The sequence below is a fragment of the Haliotis cracherodii genome, unplaced genomic scaffold (assembly GCF_022045235.1).
Source record: "Haliotis cracherodii isolate W230 unplaced genomic scaffold, xgHalCrac1.p SCAF_5, whole genome shotgun sequence".
Taxonomy (NCBI): Eukaryota; Metazoa; Mollusca; class Gastropoda; order Lepetellida; family Haliotidae; genus Haliotis; species Haliotis cracherodii.
The window spans coordinates 3,587,873-3,605,281 of NW_027266308.1; the positions used below are offsets into that span (position 1 = coordinate 3,587,873).

General features: G+C 46.2%; 1 protein-coding gene across 1 annotated transcript in view; it reads right to left on the reverse strand.

Annotated features, from left to right (window-relative positions):
- Positions 1-17,409, reverse strand: part of LOC139442507 (probable G-protein coupled receptor CG31760) — a 74,663-nt gene that overhangs the window by 13,664 nt on the left and 43,590 nt on the right. The window contains exons 8-11 of the mRNA XM_071223322.1: positions 15,150-15,218; positions 12,423-12,532; positions 1,711-1,925; positions 640-778 (exon numbers count right to left, since the gene is read on the reverse strand). Of these exons, the coding sequence (XP_071079423.1) occupies positions 640-778; positions 1,711-1,925; positions 12,423-12,532; positions 15,150-15,218 (533 nt within the window). The remainder of the gene's footprint in view (positions 1-639; positions 779-1,710; positions 1,926-12,422; positions 12,533-15,149; positions 15,219-17,409) is intronic.

Sequence of the window (17,409 nt, forward strand, 5' to 3'; positions counted from 1 at the left end):
TAGCCTTGATATCTCACACACGTGTCATCTTCCCGAGTCAAGGGACTTAACTGACTATAAAAGTCCAGTTTCCACCCTTGCCGGACTACGCTGGAATTATGGAGTTATATTTTGGCTGGACCAACGAGTCTATGCATAGTCCAATCAAAATCGCGTAACGAAATCAACATCCGGATCGTAAACCGATGTGCAGATGTCGGTCGATTGCCGGATTTGCAAAGCATGTGTACCGTCAACTTAGCGTCAACAGATATTTTCCAAATCATCTAATGTTTTTAATCAAGGTGCTCACGTGATTTGATACACTTCGCGAAGAAAGATCCATTTTATTAGAATATAGATCTGAATATTCATCAGATCATCTTCACTGTGCGCCGCCATTTTGTTTGAAGCAAATGCAAGTGATATCAGAGGTGGAATCTGATTGGTGGAGGGACATAGAAGGGACATAACTCGTAATACCACTGGAAACTGGCCCTTTACAGTCAGTTAACTCCCAGTCATGAAGTTGTACGTGAAAACAAGTGGAAAAGTAACATACTTCTGAAATGAATAAAATATGAAGAAAAAACTCCCTTGCTTCGGGGTGATGACATAATCATCATCTACAGATACTGAACGTCGTGGGCGTTTACTTACTTGAGGATGAGGACAAAGGTGCCGAGGATGATAGCGTTGTACGTGGACCACGTGATGTGTTTGCTTTCGTTGAAATGAGCAGGTGCTTTCCTGACCGTGAAACACAGGTACACCCCGAACAACAGCAGAAAGGCCTCGGCTGAGGAGGTACGTCAAAAAATGTAACTCGCAATTCAAATTTAATTGATATGTGAAGCATACTGTAGGTGTCGCCCACATAAAATGACTTTGATATTGCTAAAAGCGATGTAAAACATACCATACCCCCCCTCCCACACACACACACACTTACAAGTGTACTTGGGCGGTTGGGTCTCCCAGTTATTAAAGCGTTCGCTCGTCACGCCGTTTCTAGGTCTGTCAGCACCATACCCGTGCTCGTGGGTTTCACCGAAGTGGTAAACGTCTGAGACCAGCATCACTTCGGGCTTTCCTCCCACATTAAGCTGACACGCCGCGATATAACTGGAATACTGTTAAAAGCGGCGTTAAACCCAACTCACTCACTCATTTATGTTTGTTTAAAATAGTGATTATGATCATAAAATGATCTGACCATAATAGGCTGTGAAAACGGATGCAGCATACTGATAATAGACAATTATCTCAGTTTCTCACATCTACCATTATCAGTTGAGTTCTATTTTTTATGAATGCGTTGTGTCAAGAAAAAATAAGACCTGAAAAAAGTTGTTCTCCGTGTGTCTATACCGCACAGGTTCCACCAATTTGTTCAAGCCTGTAAGTCGACTGGGCTGGCTATCAAACCGTCACGCCATGTTGATTTTTGTTGTTTGTTTGTTGTTTGTTTGTTTGCAATATCCCAGGTATATGACGGCGGTCTGTTAATAATCGAGTCTGGACCAGACAATCCAGTGATTGACATCATGAGCATCGATCCATGCAATTGGGATACGATGACATGATTCAATCAAGTCAGCGAGTCTGACCAACCGATCCCGTTCGTCGCCTCTTACGACAAGCATGGGTTGCTGAAGACCTATTACCCGGATCTTCACGGGTCGTCACGCCGTGACTAATGTACAGTCACGTATAGATAAACATACCCACCTCCATATATGGCAAACATCCACCACGTTGGCCCACATTGAAAGAACTTGAGTGAGTTTGAGGCGGTGATAGTGACGGCACGAGGTGGCTCTATTGCCGTCCAGCACGACAAATATACGACGACCACGACGATAATAGGCACAAGGCGATGCAACAATGCTTTGTCGGGCAGACTGATGCGCTTCACTGAACCGACGCTGAATATCACGGAAATTCTGAAAGAGAAATAGTTGAATTCAGAAACCGTTTTTAGCCTTGATTGAAAACAGCTGTGATTTGCATTCATATTCATAACTCGAATGATGATCTAAGTGAGTGAGTGAGTGAGTGAGTGCGTGCGTGCGTTAGTGAGTGATGGCTAGACCGAAGGTGTAAATGGGTGAGTGAGTGATGGCTTGGGCGAAGGTATCAGTGGGTGAGTGAGTGAGTGATGGCTTGAGTGGTGTATTTGGGTGAGTGAGTGAGTAATGGCTTCAGCGAAGTTGTAAGTTGGTGAGTATGTGGGTGATGGCTTAAATTGAGCGAAGGTATAAGTGGGTGAGTGAGTGATGGCTTGGGCGAAGGTATAAGTGAGTGAGTGAGTGATTGCTTCGGCGAAGGTATAAGTGGGTGAGTCAGTGAGTGAATGATGGTTTGAGCGAAGGTGTAAGTAGGTGAGTTAGTGATAGCTTGGGCGAAGGTGTAAGTAAGTGAGTTAGTGATAGCTTGGGCGAAGGTGTAAGTAGGTAAGTGAGTGAGTGAGTGATGGCTTGAGCGAAGGTATAAGTATGTGAGTGAGTGAGTGCTGGCTTTGGCCAAGGTATAAATGGGTGGGTGAGTGAGTGAATGATGGCTTGAGCGAAGGTATAAGTAGGTGAGTGAGTGAGTGAGTGATGGCTTGGGCGAAGGAATAAGTGGGTGAGTCAGTGAGTGAATGATGGCTTGGGTGAAGGTATAAGTAGGTGAGTGGGTGATGGCTTGGGTGAAGGTATAAGTGGGTGAGTCAGTGAGTGATGGTTTGAGCGAAGGTATAAGTGGGTGAGTGAGTGATGGCTTGAGCGAAGGTATAAGTGGGTGAGTCAGTGAATGAATGATGGATTGAACGAAGGGAAAAATGGGTGAGTGAGTGATGGCTTGAGCGAAGGTATAAGTGGGTGAGTCAGTGAATGAATGATGGCTTGAGCGAAGGTGTAAGTATGTGAGTGAGTGATGGCTTGGGCGAAGGTATAAGTGAGTGAGTGAGTAAGTGAGTAAGTGATGGCTTGAGCGAAGGTATCAGTAGATGAGTGAGTAAGTGAGTGATGGCTTGAGCGAAGGTATAAGTATGTGAGTGAGCGATGGCTTGGGCAAAGGTATAAGTGGGTGAGTGAGTGATGACTTGAGCGAAGGTGTAAGTGGGTGAGTGAGTGAATGATGGCTTGAGCGAAGGTGTAAGTGGGTGAGTGAGTGAGTGATGGCTTGAGCGAAGGTATAAGTGAGTGAGTGAGTGATGACTTGAGCGAAGGTGTAAGTATGTGAGTGAGCGATGGCTTGGGTGAAGGTATTATTGGGTGAGTCAGTGAGTGAATGATGGCTTGGGCGAAGGTATAAGTGGGTGAGTGAGTGAATGATGGCTTGAGCGAAGGTATAAGTAGGTGAGTGAGTGATGGCTTGGGCGAAGGTATAAGTGGGTGAGTCAGTGAGTGAATGATGGTTTGAGCGAAGGTATAAGTGGGTGAGTGAGTGATGACTTGAGCGAAGGTATAAGTGGGTGAGTGAGTGAATGATGGCTTGAGCGAAGGTATAAGTGAGTGAGTGAATGATGGCTTGGGCGAAGGTATAAGGGGTGAGTGAGTGATGACTTGAGCGAAGGTATAAGTGGGTGAGTGAGTGAATGATGGCTTGAGCGAAGGTATAAGTGAGTGAGTGAATGATGGCTTGGGCGAAGGTATAAGTGGGTGAGTGAGTGATGACTTGAGCGAAGGTATAAGTGGGTGAGTGAGTGAATGATGGCTTGAGTGGGGTGATTTGGTGAGTGAGTAAATGATGGCTTGAGCGAAGGTATAAATGGGTGAGTGAGTGATGGCTTGAGCGAAGGTATAAGTGGGTGAGTGAGTGAGTGATGGCTTGGGCGAAGGTATAAGTAGGTGAGTGAGTGAGTGATGGCTTGGGCGAAGTTGTAAGTGGGTAAGTGAGTGAGTGAGTGATGGCTTGAGCGAAGGTATAAATGGGTGAGTGAGTGATTGATGGCTTGAGCGAAGGTATAAGTGGGTGAGTGAGTGAGTGATGGCTTGAGCGAAGGTGTATTTTGGTGAGTGGGTGAGTGAGTAAATGATTGCTTGAGCGAATGTATAAGTGGGTGAGTGAGTGATGGCTTGCGCGATTGTATAAGTGGGTGAGTGAGTGATGGCTTGTGCTATTGTATAAGTGGGTGCGTGAGTGAGTGATGGCTTGAGCGAAGGTATAAGCGGGTGAGTGAGTGAGTGATGGCTTGAGCGAAGGTATAAGTGGGTGAGTGAGTGGGTGATGGCTTGAGCGACGGTATAAGCAGGTGAGTGAGTGAATGATGGCTTGAGCGAAGGTATAAGTAGGTGAGTGAGTGATGGCTTGGGCGAAGGTATAAGTGGGTGAGTCAGTGAGTGAATGATGGTTTGAGCGAAGGTATAAGTGGGTGAGTGAGTGATGACTTGAGCGAAGGTATAAGTGGGTGAGTGAGTGAATGATGGCTTGAGCGAAGGTATAAGTGAGTGAGTGAATGATGGCTTGGGCGAAGGTATAAGGGGTGAGTGAGTGATGACTTGAGCGAAGGTATAAGTGGGTGAGTGAGTGAATGATGGCTTGAGCGAAGGTATAAGTGAGTGAGTGAATGATGGCTTGGGCGAAGGTATAAGTGGGTGAGTGAGTGATGACTTGAGCGAAGGTATAAGTGGGTGAGTGAGTGAATGATGGCTTGAGTGGGGTGATTTGGTGAGTGAGTAAATGATGGCTTGAGCGAAGGTATAAATGGGTGAGTGAGTGATGGCTTGAGCGAAGGTATAAGTGGGTGAGTGAGTGAGTGATGGCTTGGGCGAAGGTATAAGTAGGTGAGTGAGTGAGTGATGGCTTGGGCGAAGTTGTAAGTGGGTAAGTGAGTGAGTGAGTGATGGCTTGAGCGAAGGTATAAATGGGTGAGTGAGTGATTGATGGCTTGAGCGAAGGTATAAGTGGGTGAGTGAGTGAGTGATGGCTTGAGCGAAGGTGTATTTTGGTGAGTGGGTGAGTGAGTAAATGATTGCTTGAGCGAATGTATAAGTGGGTGAGTGAGTGATGGCTTGCGCGATTGTATAAGTGGGTGAGTGAGTGATGGCTTGTGCTATTGTATAAGTGGGTGCGTGAGTGAGTGATGGCTTGAGCGAAGGTATAAGCGGGTGAGTGAGTGAGTGATGGCTTGAGCGAAGGTATAAGTGGGTGAGTGAGTGGGTGATGGCTTGAGCGACGGTATAAGCAGGTGAGTGAGTGAGTGGTGGCTTGAGCGAAGGTATAAGTGGGTGAGTGAGTGATGGCTTGAGCGAAGGTGTAAGTGGGTGAGTGAGTGGGTGATGGCTTGAGCGACGGTATAAGCAGGTGAGTGAGTGAGTGATGGCTTGAGCGAATGTATAAGTGGGTGAGTGAGTGATGTCTTGTGCGAATGTATAAGTGGGTGAGTGAGTGATTGATGGCTTGAGCGAAGGTATAAGCGGGTGAGTGAGTGAGTGATGGTTTGAGCGAAGGTATAAGTGGGTGAGTGAGTGAGTGATGGCTTGAGCGAAGGCATAAGTGGGTGAGTGAGTGATGGCTTGAACGAAGGTATAAGTGGGTGAGTGAATGCGTGATTGTGTGAATGAGTGAGTGAGAGATAAATTTGAAAACAACTTCAGAAATGCTTAACTCAATGATTTATGGGATGAGGCTGATGTTTAAGGTTTGTCAGTGATGGGGAAACATGATTCTTAATAGCTGACCTTAGACTGTCACGTGTCGATCATGCACTATCCAAGGTCTGTGTCATGTGACACACCCCGCCACCACTCATTAAACCGCCCAGGCTGTTAAGACACTAACGAAGACATCCATGTTAGGACCACTGCAGATCCATCACGTGCACGTGACCTTATCGTAAAAGTACCTTGTTATGGTCACTTATTGTTGACTGTTGTAATTAGCCCGAGCAAACAGTGTCAAGACTAGTAATTACTGATATCAATAATTCTTCGGTCCGTTTATAAACACTGAATATTTCTCTCTGAGGGTACCGAAAAAAAATATACTCACCGCCAAAAGAACGCGAATACCATACATGTTGGCTAATATATGAAGAATTACTCATATTCAAGACATATAACTTACTGGTATGTTGTGTGAACCGATGCTCATGAACGCATCACATGTGACGTCATAGACTTGAGATGCACCATTTGTCTCGTGCAGGGTTGGGGTGAAATCACGTGCAGGATATTGTGATAAGAATAAAGACACTCAGTGGTAACACTTGATTGATTGTTAGTTGGTACACACTGGAAACATCTCTTCTTAGCGTACATACTTCTCTATTTGTTTCTATGGTTCGAGTTTTTTTTGGCGGTGAGTATATTTGTATTTAGGGACCAACCAGTCGATGATGGTGTGCGTGCGTGCGTGCGTGCTTGTGTGCGTGCATGTTAGGGACCTCCTTTGGCGTCTTGTCTTGAAGCACCCCCAAATGTTATTTTCGGATACAATAATCTCTTACAATGATCATTATATATTGCGAATAATAGACTGCGGCCAAATATATATTTCCGAGGAAAGTGTGTTTTTTATGTTCATGTTCCGACTTTTACAGTGAGTGAATATAGTTTTACGCCGCTTTTATCACTATTTCAGCAATATTTCAGCAATATCACGACGGAGGAAACCACAAATGGGCTTCACACATTGTACCCATGTCGGGAAACGAACCCGGGTCTTCGGCGTGACGAGCGAACACTCCGACCTTTACACGTAATAATGACATGTTTGTGCGACGTTTCACTCAAGGTAATGGGTATCTAGTGGACACAATGGCTGCTGAGTAGACTGTTCTAGCTTGCCCCAGGAGAGACCAACTCCTGTCTGTGGGAAGTCTGACAGATGGTATCAGACGCCACGTAGCGCTGTTCACGCTACGATCACTGGTCACCGAATATTCGCTGACTAGTCACCGATCGGTCTCAACAAGTTGCAAACATTTCACCGTATCTGCGGTGAACAGTTGCTGATCAATCACAGACAATTTCAAAAACTATCGCTGATTAATCGGCGATCATACCCTTATTCCAAATATGGGCATAAGTAGTTGCACCGGTCTCAGCGATCGCCAGTCGGTCGCAAAGGAAATCCGTCGCCAAAAGGTTGCATCGCAATCGCATTGTCTGTGTGACTGTGTAGCTTAACGTTACAACAATGCGAATACAGAAATGATCCGCAGGCTATGTCGCGATATTTTGGAAGGAAACTAATTAGATACTATTTGAGTTCACTTACTTCCTGATTTATGCACGATCCTCGTGACTGACAGTTTCAGATTGCACTCGTTAGTGAAAACAAATTACTATCTGATGTTAAACGATATTAAAGAAAAACCCTTTCTTTGAAATATAATGAGATATTGCTACGATATCGCATTGAATTTTCAATCATGATCATGTGATTAGGAACTTTGGACTTAACTCTGACTGTCAATAAACAAAACAAACACCTTCCCATATCCAATAGAAATCTCTGCATAAAGCAAATTCCATTGTACGATTCCGACTAGATCGTGAGCATGTGTTTATGAATCACTATCAAATAGTAATGATACCAGGTGTTCGCGAAAGGGTGAGCGTATCCTGCTCCACTTGTGGCACCCGTCACAAACACATGCAAAGTCAAGTCAATTGTTAACCTGAAAAACACAGGATAGATATATTTTTATGATGGTTAACAGTTACCCCGTTTAAATAAAGCCAATGACCAGTTTCACATCTTCATACGCTGTAAAGCACAGTCCCCCATTTACTTAAGCACAGAGGCGGTCGGGTAGCCTTGTGGTTAAAGCGTTCGCTCACACGCCGAAGACCCGGGTTCGATTCCCGACATGGGTACAATGTCTGAAGCCCGTTTCTGGTGTCCCCCGCCGTGAAACTGCTAGAATATTGCTAAAAGCGGCGTAAAATAATACTCACTCACTACTCACTACTTAAGCACACATGGATTTTACTGATATTGGCCCGTCACAGTCGCAGCGGGTCGTCATACATTGACATTCCCGACATGGGTACAATGTGTGAAGCCCATTTCTGGTGTCCTCCGCCGTGATGTTGTGTGTCACGAGTACATCCCCTGTGTCCGGCTCTAAAGCCTTCATAGCGGCAGTTCGTTAACGCATCGACCCCCCCCCCCCCCCCCCTTTCATGTGTACTTTTTACACCACTTATTCGTTTCGAAATGTTGTATCATTATTGTATTGTTTGAATATTCATAAGTGTGTCAGTTACTTTGAACGCTTAAGCAATAAACACACGTTGTTGTTTGAACGAAAGCGACAATTAGTTAACAGACGGAGAGACAGACTTGGTTTTCCTAATGTTAGGCCATAAATATATGTGTACTTTTATTTGAGGAAGAATCTAGCATGGATGGGAGCATAAGGAGACGACATAGACAGAGAGCATAGACAGAGAGCACAGAGTGAGGACACGAGAGCATAGACAGAGGGCATAGACAGAGGGCACAGGGCGAGGACACGAGAGCATAGACAGAGGGCATGGACAGAGGGCATGGACAGAGGGCACAGGGCGAGGACACGAGGGCATAGAAGGAGGGCACAGGGTGAGGACACGAGGGCATAGAAGGAGGGCACAGGGCGAGGACACGAGGGCATAGACAGAGGGCACAGGGCGAGGACGCGAGGGCATAGAAGGAGGGCACAGGGCGAGGACACGAGGGCATAGAAGGAGGGCACAGGGTGAGGACACGAGGGCATAGAAGGAGGGCACAGGGCGAGGACACGAGAGCATAGACAGAGGGCACAGGGTGAGGACACGAGGGCATAGAAGGAGGGCACAGGGCGAGGACGCGAGGGCATAGAAGGAGGGCACAGGGTGAGGACACGAGGGCATAGAAGGAGGGCACAGGGCGAGGACACGAGGGCATGGACAGAGGGCACAGGGCGAGGACGCGAGGGCATAGAAGGAGGGCACAGGGCGAGGACACGAGGGCATAGAAGGAGGGCACAGGGCGAGGACACGAGGGCATAGGCAGAGGACACAGGGTGAGGACACGAGAGCATAGACAGAGGGCACAGGGTGAGGACACGAGAGCATAGAAGGAGGGCACAGGGTGAGGACACGAGAGCATAGACAGAGGGCATGGACAGAGGGCACAGGGCGAGGACGCGAGGGCATAGAAGGAGGGCACAGGGTGAGGACGCGAGGGCATAGACAGAGGACACAGGGCGAGGACACGAGGGCATAGACAGAGGGCACAGGGCGAGGACGCGAGGGCATAGAAGGAGGGCACAGGGTGAGGACGCGAGGGCATAGACAGAGGACACAGGGCGAGGACACGAGGGCATGGACAGAGGGCACAGGGCGAGGACGCGAGGGCATAGAAGGAGGGCATAGACAGAGGACACAGGGCGAGGACACGAGGGCATAGACAGAGGGCACAGGGCGAGGACGCGAGGGCATAGAAGGAGGGCACAGGGTGAGGACGCGAGGGCATAGACAGAGGCCACAGGGCGAGGACACGAGGGCATAGACAGAGGGCACAGGGCGAGGACACGAGAGCATAGACAGAGGGCATGGACAGAAGGCAGAGGGTGAGGACACGAGGGCATAGACAGAGGGCATGGACAGAGGGCACAGGGCGAGGACACGAGAGCATAGACAGAGGGCATGGACAGAGGGCACAGGGCGAGGACACGAGGGCATAGAAGGAGGGCACAGGGTGAGGACGCGAGGGCATAGGCAGAGGACACAGGGCGAGGACACGAGGGCATAGACAGAGGATACAGGGCGAGGGCATAGACAGAGGGCATGGACACAGGGCACAGGGCGAGGACACGAGGGCATAGACAGAGGGCATGGACAGAGGGCACAGGGCGAGGACACGAGGGCATAGAAGGTAGGGCACAGGGCGAAGACACGAGGGCATAGAAGGAGGGCACAGGGCGATGACACGAGGGCATAGAAGGAGGGCACAGGGCGAGGACACGAGGGCATAGAAGGAGGGCACAGGGTGAGGACACGAGGGCATAGAAGGAGGGCACAGGGTGAGGACACGAGGGCATAGACAGAGGGCATGGACAGAGGGCATGGACAGAGGGCACAGGGCGAGGACACGAGGGCATAGAAGGAGGGCACAGGGTGAGGACGCGAGGGCATAGACAGAGGACACAGGGCGAGGACACGAGGGCATAGAAGGAGGGCACAGGGTGAGGACACGAGGGCATAGAAGGAGGGCACAGGGTGAGGACGCGAGGGCATGGACAGAGGGCACAGGGCGAGGACACGAGGGCATAGAAGGAGGGCACAGGGTGAGGACACGAGGGCATAGACAGAGGGCATGGACAGAGGGCATGGACAGAGGGCACAGGGCGAGGACACGAGGGCATAGAAGGAGGGCACAGGGTGAGGACGCGAGGGCATAGACAGAGGACACAGGGCGAGGACACGAGGGCATAGACGGAGGGCACGGGTGAGGACACGAGGGCATAGAAGGAGGGCATGGACAGAGGGCACAGGATGCACATGAGGGCATAGGAGAAGACATAAAGATTAGATATCGTGTGTCTGTGTCTGTGCGTGTGTGTCTGTGCGTGTTTGTGTGTGTGTGACGACCCGAACCATTAAGTGGCCCCTTACGACTAGAATATTTTGATGGGGACCAATTTTGACCCGGAATATCCCAACGGTTCCCATTTTAGACGCCACATACGAGCAGCAGTGGGATGCTTGGCACACTACCCCGGGTCCCCACTGGATGATGCGACATACGAAGAGCAGTGAAGTACTGGTGTACATACTCGTATATTGACTGTAGTCCAAATAGATTACCTTTTGAATATTCTAGTATGTTGTTATCGTTAGATAAGATGGGGCGAGCAAACTGGATTATACGGGTAAAGAACATACTATTTCGATTTGAATGTGTTTGGATGGCACCGAAGGACATGCGACGATGACTTCGACAGGGGATTTGAGGACATACGACGAGGATTTCAAGAGTGGACATGGGATTTACGACGAGGACAATCAGGGGAATTTGAGGACATTCGACGAGGACTTCGAGAGGGAAGATGAAGTCATGCGACGACGATGTCTTCGAGAGGGATTTGAGGACATTTGAAGAGGACATTCAGAGGGAATTTGAGCACATACGATGAGGACTTTCAGATGGGATTTGAGGACATATGACGAGGACTTTCAGAGGGGATTTGAGGACATATGACGAGGACTTTCAGAGGGGATTTGAGGACATATGACGAGGACTTTCAGAGAGAATTTGAAGACATACGACGAGGACTTTCAGATTGGATTTGAGGACATACGATGAGGACTTTCAGAGGGAAGCTGAGGACATATGAAGAGGACTTTCAGAGGGAATTTGAGGACATACGATGAGGACTTTGAGGTAGGATCAGGAACATGGGGACAGGACGATGCGGATGTGGCACTCGGGAATACGCCACTGGGTGTCCGAATATATTTACTTGGCGTTAAAACATACATCCCATATGGACAAGCTGATAACACAACATAGCACACAGTCTGCACTGATGGATGTGTCTGAGTGTGAGAGGAGGACACTCCTTCGGAGCAAGAAGTGTAGGATGGTGTACAACGCGGGGGGTGTACGGAAACGCACGAGTACACCCGAGTGTGTGAAACAGGAAGTGTTGTTGCCGCTGTCGTGGTGCTCCATCTGTGGACACATGACATCCGATCGACCTGTTTACTATCGGTCTCATGCAGCCTTGGAAAGTACGTTTTCAATATCTTAATAATGGCGTGGCGTACCAGGTACGGGTGTGGTTTTAATGCCAGGCGTTACTCTAATGCGAAGGCTGTACTATTATCAATCATACGACAGGTGTGTGTTTTCGTAGTCGATAAAAGTACATTAATGTTGATTTTGTAGATATATGGTCATTGAAAGAACCTTTTAAAAAAATGGGATGCCATTATCGTGCTATGGGTGATTCGAACAAAGCTTTCAGTTCATAAAAACGTTTTGCGTTTCGTTGAAAAAATATCTTTGTCCTCTTACTTTAAAACAGGTTTAGTGACGTTGGTAAAAAAAATAAAGTGTTTGGTACTCGTTAACATTCTGTGGAAAAGAGTTTGTAAACTTTTGGTTAGTTTATCGAATAGATTAAAATTCAATCAGCGTAAAAAGCAGTTATATGCGAAATGTCCGTCCTTATCGCAGATGTTTAATTAAAGAATATAGTCTCGTGGTTAAACTATGTGGGTGGTTAAGTAGTCTAGTGGTTAAAGCGTTTGCTCGTCACACCGTAAAGCAAGGTTCGTTTTCCATGGCTTGAACCTGGTAAAATGCGGCAACACTCACTCACTTACTCACTCACGCAAACTCAATCACTCACTCACTCACTCACCCACCAACCGTCCCAGCCGCTCACTCACCCAAACTGACTGACTGACTCACCCAAACTCACTCACTCACCCACTCACTCACTCACTCACTCGCGCATCGTTGTAGTGCTGACGTACCTCCATGTCTTCAGTATAAGGGCTCCGTACATGATGCTGAAGCCACAGTGGAATGGCCAGATCTCTAAAGTACAGCTGATATCACTCGGCTCCACGTACAGCACAAACCCCTGGAACACCACCACAAAGTCATGTTACAGAACACTAGACAAATACACCCCATGATCAATATCTGTGCATTCTTTCATGGACGTCGTGGCATCTGATAGCTTGATGTGGTATATACAACTGTAGGTCAAATTGAAAAACTAATACACGTTCTACACTTTGGCAATAATATTATATAATGACTGTATCATGAGCCGGAGGCCAAATACTGAAATAACGACGAGGACTTCGAGAGGGGATTTGGGATATACGACGAGAACTTCGAGAGGGGATTTGAGAACATACGACGAGGACTTCGAGAGAGGATTTGGGATATACGACGAGGACTTCGAGAGAGGATTTGGGATATACGACGAGGACTTTGAGAGAGGATTTGGGATATACGACGCGGACTTAGAGAGAGGATTTCATATATACGACGAGAACTTCGAGAGGGAATTTGTATTATACGACGAGGACTTCGATATTGCTGACATGAATTTGCATGTGTTTGTGACATGTGCAACCGGTGGAGCAGGATACACTGACCTTTTTGCGAACACCTGGTATCATTAATATTTGATAGTGATTCATAAGCACATGCTCGTGATATAGTCGGAATCGTACAATCGACTCTTTTGATTATGGGAATAGATTTGTAACTTGTTCTGTTTGTATTTGTCTTCACAACAGAGTACATTCCTAATTTACATTCCTAATTAACCCGGCTGTTATTTTTTAAAAAGACGGACGCATTGTTATACTTTTACAACACTTAGATTGAAATATACTTCCTGTTTCGCATGTTAAATCGTCCCCTAGTTTAAGTTTAAGCATTCTTAAGAAAAGACTTTTCCGCAAGACATATATCGTTTTCTTCAACATATACCAAAAAATGCTCTTGCGAAATTAAATTTATACTCATTTTGCACATGCCACGCCATCTCTCTTACTTCGAACCGTAAGGGCGTGACTAAAAGAGGTCACGTGGTACATTAGAAACAACTTTACAGTTTAAATTTGTAACCTAAAATAGAATAAACAAATAGAATCCTCCATGCCCAGTAGTCATTTTGGGAAAAAAGTCATCAGAAGAAATAATACGTATATAACTAGCAAAGTGACATCGTGTTATATTCTCAGTGATCACCGCTCCATTTCGGAATACATCGAGTAGACCCCATGGGGGATGTCAACAAATGATACAAATAGCTAAATTTATTTATTTAATTATTTATTTTCCATTACATACCACAGTGTAATTAACTCATGTTTCTGTTAAGTACAAACAGGCCTACTGGCTTGGCTGTGACTAATTGACGTGCCCGGTAAGTTCGAATAAAAGCATTCGTAGTCCACTCTATATTTTAGCAAAATCAGATAAATGATCTGTATTAATTTATTGGTGATAACTCACCTGGTTTACAATGTGGTGACTTAGTGTGATGGACGCCCCTATTCCACCTCGATTGGAAATGTTGATCATACATGTAGTCCCTGAGCAATCTACTAAACGACTGTTCGGTGTTGATGGAGAAACCCATCAAGGTATCCGAACATCAATGGAAGCAGGTAATATGCAGATAGGGTCATGCACAGAGGATATTATATGAGTGTTCTTGTCATATTATGTTTACGACACGAGTGTCTAACGTCCGGAATTTCCCGAGCGAGACACCGGACTTTGGGAACAACTCTCGTATACACAGTGCAGTAAACTACGGTTATAACGAACTCACAGGGACCACAGATTGTCGTTCGATATAACCGTAGTTCGTTATAAGCATATATACAGCACATATAGAGTAAATGGCCGGGACCAAAAATATGTTCGTTATATCCGTCAGTTCGTTATAAGCGTGTTCGTTATAAACGTCGTTTACTGTATACTTGAAAACGAATATACTGTTCTATTTATTACCGATGAAGATGTTTACATCAGCAGAGTCGCAACAGCAGCCGAACCACAATTTGTCGGATGACGTCAACAGTCCTCAGCTATGACGTCGTTTCTAGTGTGACGTCATTCCCACCTCACGTTACAATAAGATTCGAATGACGTCAACAATACCGTCCGGATGACGGATACACTGTTGTCTTGTGACGTGATTTGACCCTAGGGCGAATATGATTTTTATGAACCCCGATTTGTCTGACCTCGAAGGTAATAATTGCTATATCGGTTCCGCTTCTGTCGCTCTCGCTCGGGTAATATCGGAATTTAGAGACTCGTGTTGTAAACATAGCATGACATGAACACTCTATGATGGTGCGTCATCGCTCACAACAAGATGAGAAACAATGACGAGTTTGGTCGAAATGCTTATATTTACATTACGACACCATGCTCCGAGGGTGAAATGTGATTATACTTACATGACAACACATAATGTCAACTCCGAGGGATAAATATGATTATACTTACATGACGACAGCATGCTCCGTGGGTGAAATGTGATTATACTTACATGACAACAACATGCTCCGAGGGTGAAATGTGATTATACTTACATGACAACACCATGCTCCGAGGGTGAAATGTGATTATACTTACATGACAACAACATGCTCCGAGGGTGAAATGTGATTGTACTTACATGACAACACCATGCTCCGAGGGTGAAATGTGATTATACTTACATGACAACACATTATGACAGCTCCGAGGCACATGAGGTGAAGAAACAAAGGACTGGCAGTTTTGATAACCTGTAAAAAAAAGTAATTATAATAGAAGGTTTGGAATTGTGCGACCATTATAAGTGCACGTGGTGGTGGTTGTATTCCACTGTATTCCATTGTATTCAAACTATATCTAATAAAACCGGTTTTATAGTGTTTGGCCACAGAGATGCCATGCCCCAATTTAACATGGATACTGTCTCCGAACAGTCCTTTATCCCATTAATTTCGAGCGCCACGTCAAACCAAATTATCCCAATTTAACATGGATACTGTCTCCGAACAGTCCTTTTATCTCATTAATTCCGAGCGCCACGTCATACCAAATTACCCCAATTTAACATGAATACTGACACCGAGCTGACCAATCTCTTTATGCCCTTTATGCCCTACCGGGCGTCAGGCAGGGTTAAAACATGTACCATATTTTAACGTCTTTCAGTATGACGCAGCCGACAAACCAATAGCCGCAACATACCAGCCTGCTGTACACACTTTCGATGTTTCTTAACAAGTGACCGCCTCCGTGGTCTAGTGGTTGAGCGTCCGCCCGGAAAGCGTAAGGTCTGGGGTTCGATTCCTGGACGCGTCATACCAAACGAGTTAAACGATGGTACTTGTTGTTACCATGTCTGGCGCTCGGCATTTAGGGGCTAAAACAAGGACTGGTCGGCTCGGAGTCAGTATACTGTGTCTGAGTGGGCTATTCATGTTAAACTGAGGCATGGTAGCTCAGTGTGCTAGCACTAAAAATCGGCATCAGTCCGGACTAGTACAAGCAGCCACACACATGCACGTCGCTATGTAAGTGCAATAATCTTGAACGCGACGTTAAACCCTATTTCACCTCATCTTCTTAACAAGTGCATCTCTTGGTCATGTTACGGTTTGTATAAGAGAACGACATTTCATTCAACTTCGCGTTTCTAATCTATGACCACACGCTAAAGCAATGTGTAGGTAATAATTTCATAAAGATTCCCTAGTGTTCATGGAATTGTTAGGTCGCAAATATTCTAGTCCTATTAGAAAAGTGAATGTCGATATTGAATTGTGTTGCGATGCGCCGAATTAATTTTGATGATCTCAAACTTTAGTAGACAACAGCTTAACTTTAAAATTAACAACATTCTAAGAGTAATTCACGCTTCAGGATTATGAGATAATTGAGAAATAGCACACTCGTATTTTGATATCAAATATATCATCACTCGATTATTAATGTAGAAAAGCACTTCAGTAAGCCCGCGCTAATTAGCTAGGTGAGGTGAAATTTGGTTTAACGTCGCGTCCAAGATTATTGCACTTACATAGCGACGTGTGTGTGTGTGTGTGTGTGTGTGTGTGTGTGTGTGTGGCTGCTTGTACTAGTCCGGACTGATGCCGATTTATAGTGCTAGCTCACTGAGATACCATGCCGCAGTTTAACATGAACATCCCACTCAGACACAGTATACTGACTCCGAGCCGACCAGTCCTTGTTTTAGCCCCTTCATGCCGAGCGCCAGACAGGGCAACAACAAGTACCATCTTTTAACGTCTTTTGGTATGACGCGGCCGGGGATCGAACCCCGGACCTTCCGCTCTCCGGGCGGACGCTCTACCACTAGACCACTAGACCACGGGTAATAAGTAACGACCCGTACTGATCTTTGATATGACGAACACTTTGGTAAGATTCTCTTTGTATGTCATAAGTGACGATGTAGGCTTAGTGATAGATTGTGTTCTGTGACACAAAGGTCGTGTCTTGAAACAAGATGCCGCCGTACATGAATTAAAAGGAGAATTCGAAGACTAGGAAGCATTAGGGTGCTCATAAATAAGACTCCATGGCGATGGTCATCCGCTCATCGCGGTCAAACTTGTTAGCACTTCTGGTCAGGGACTGCATTTCCTACGCTTGGTATAAAAGGCTTCCGATACAGGAAACGAGAAGAAAGGTTCCTAATCTCAGAATCTGAGAGCCCGTGACAATGAACTACGATGTTTTGTGAGATATGGTTTTATTTCCCATTGTACATGGACAGACTGACCTTTTATTTGAATCATATTCCGACGTACACGGATGTTACCGGAATGGTACAATGGACTTGGTGTCAACCGAGGTTTAGATTGTATAGAGAAAGGATTTTGTCGCTTTTATTGGCATGAATGGATGCATCAGCTGTTTAGGATGCCTTATATGAAACGTAAGTAATTCGGACCACGAGTTTGT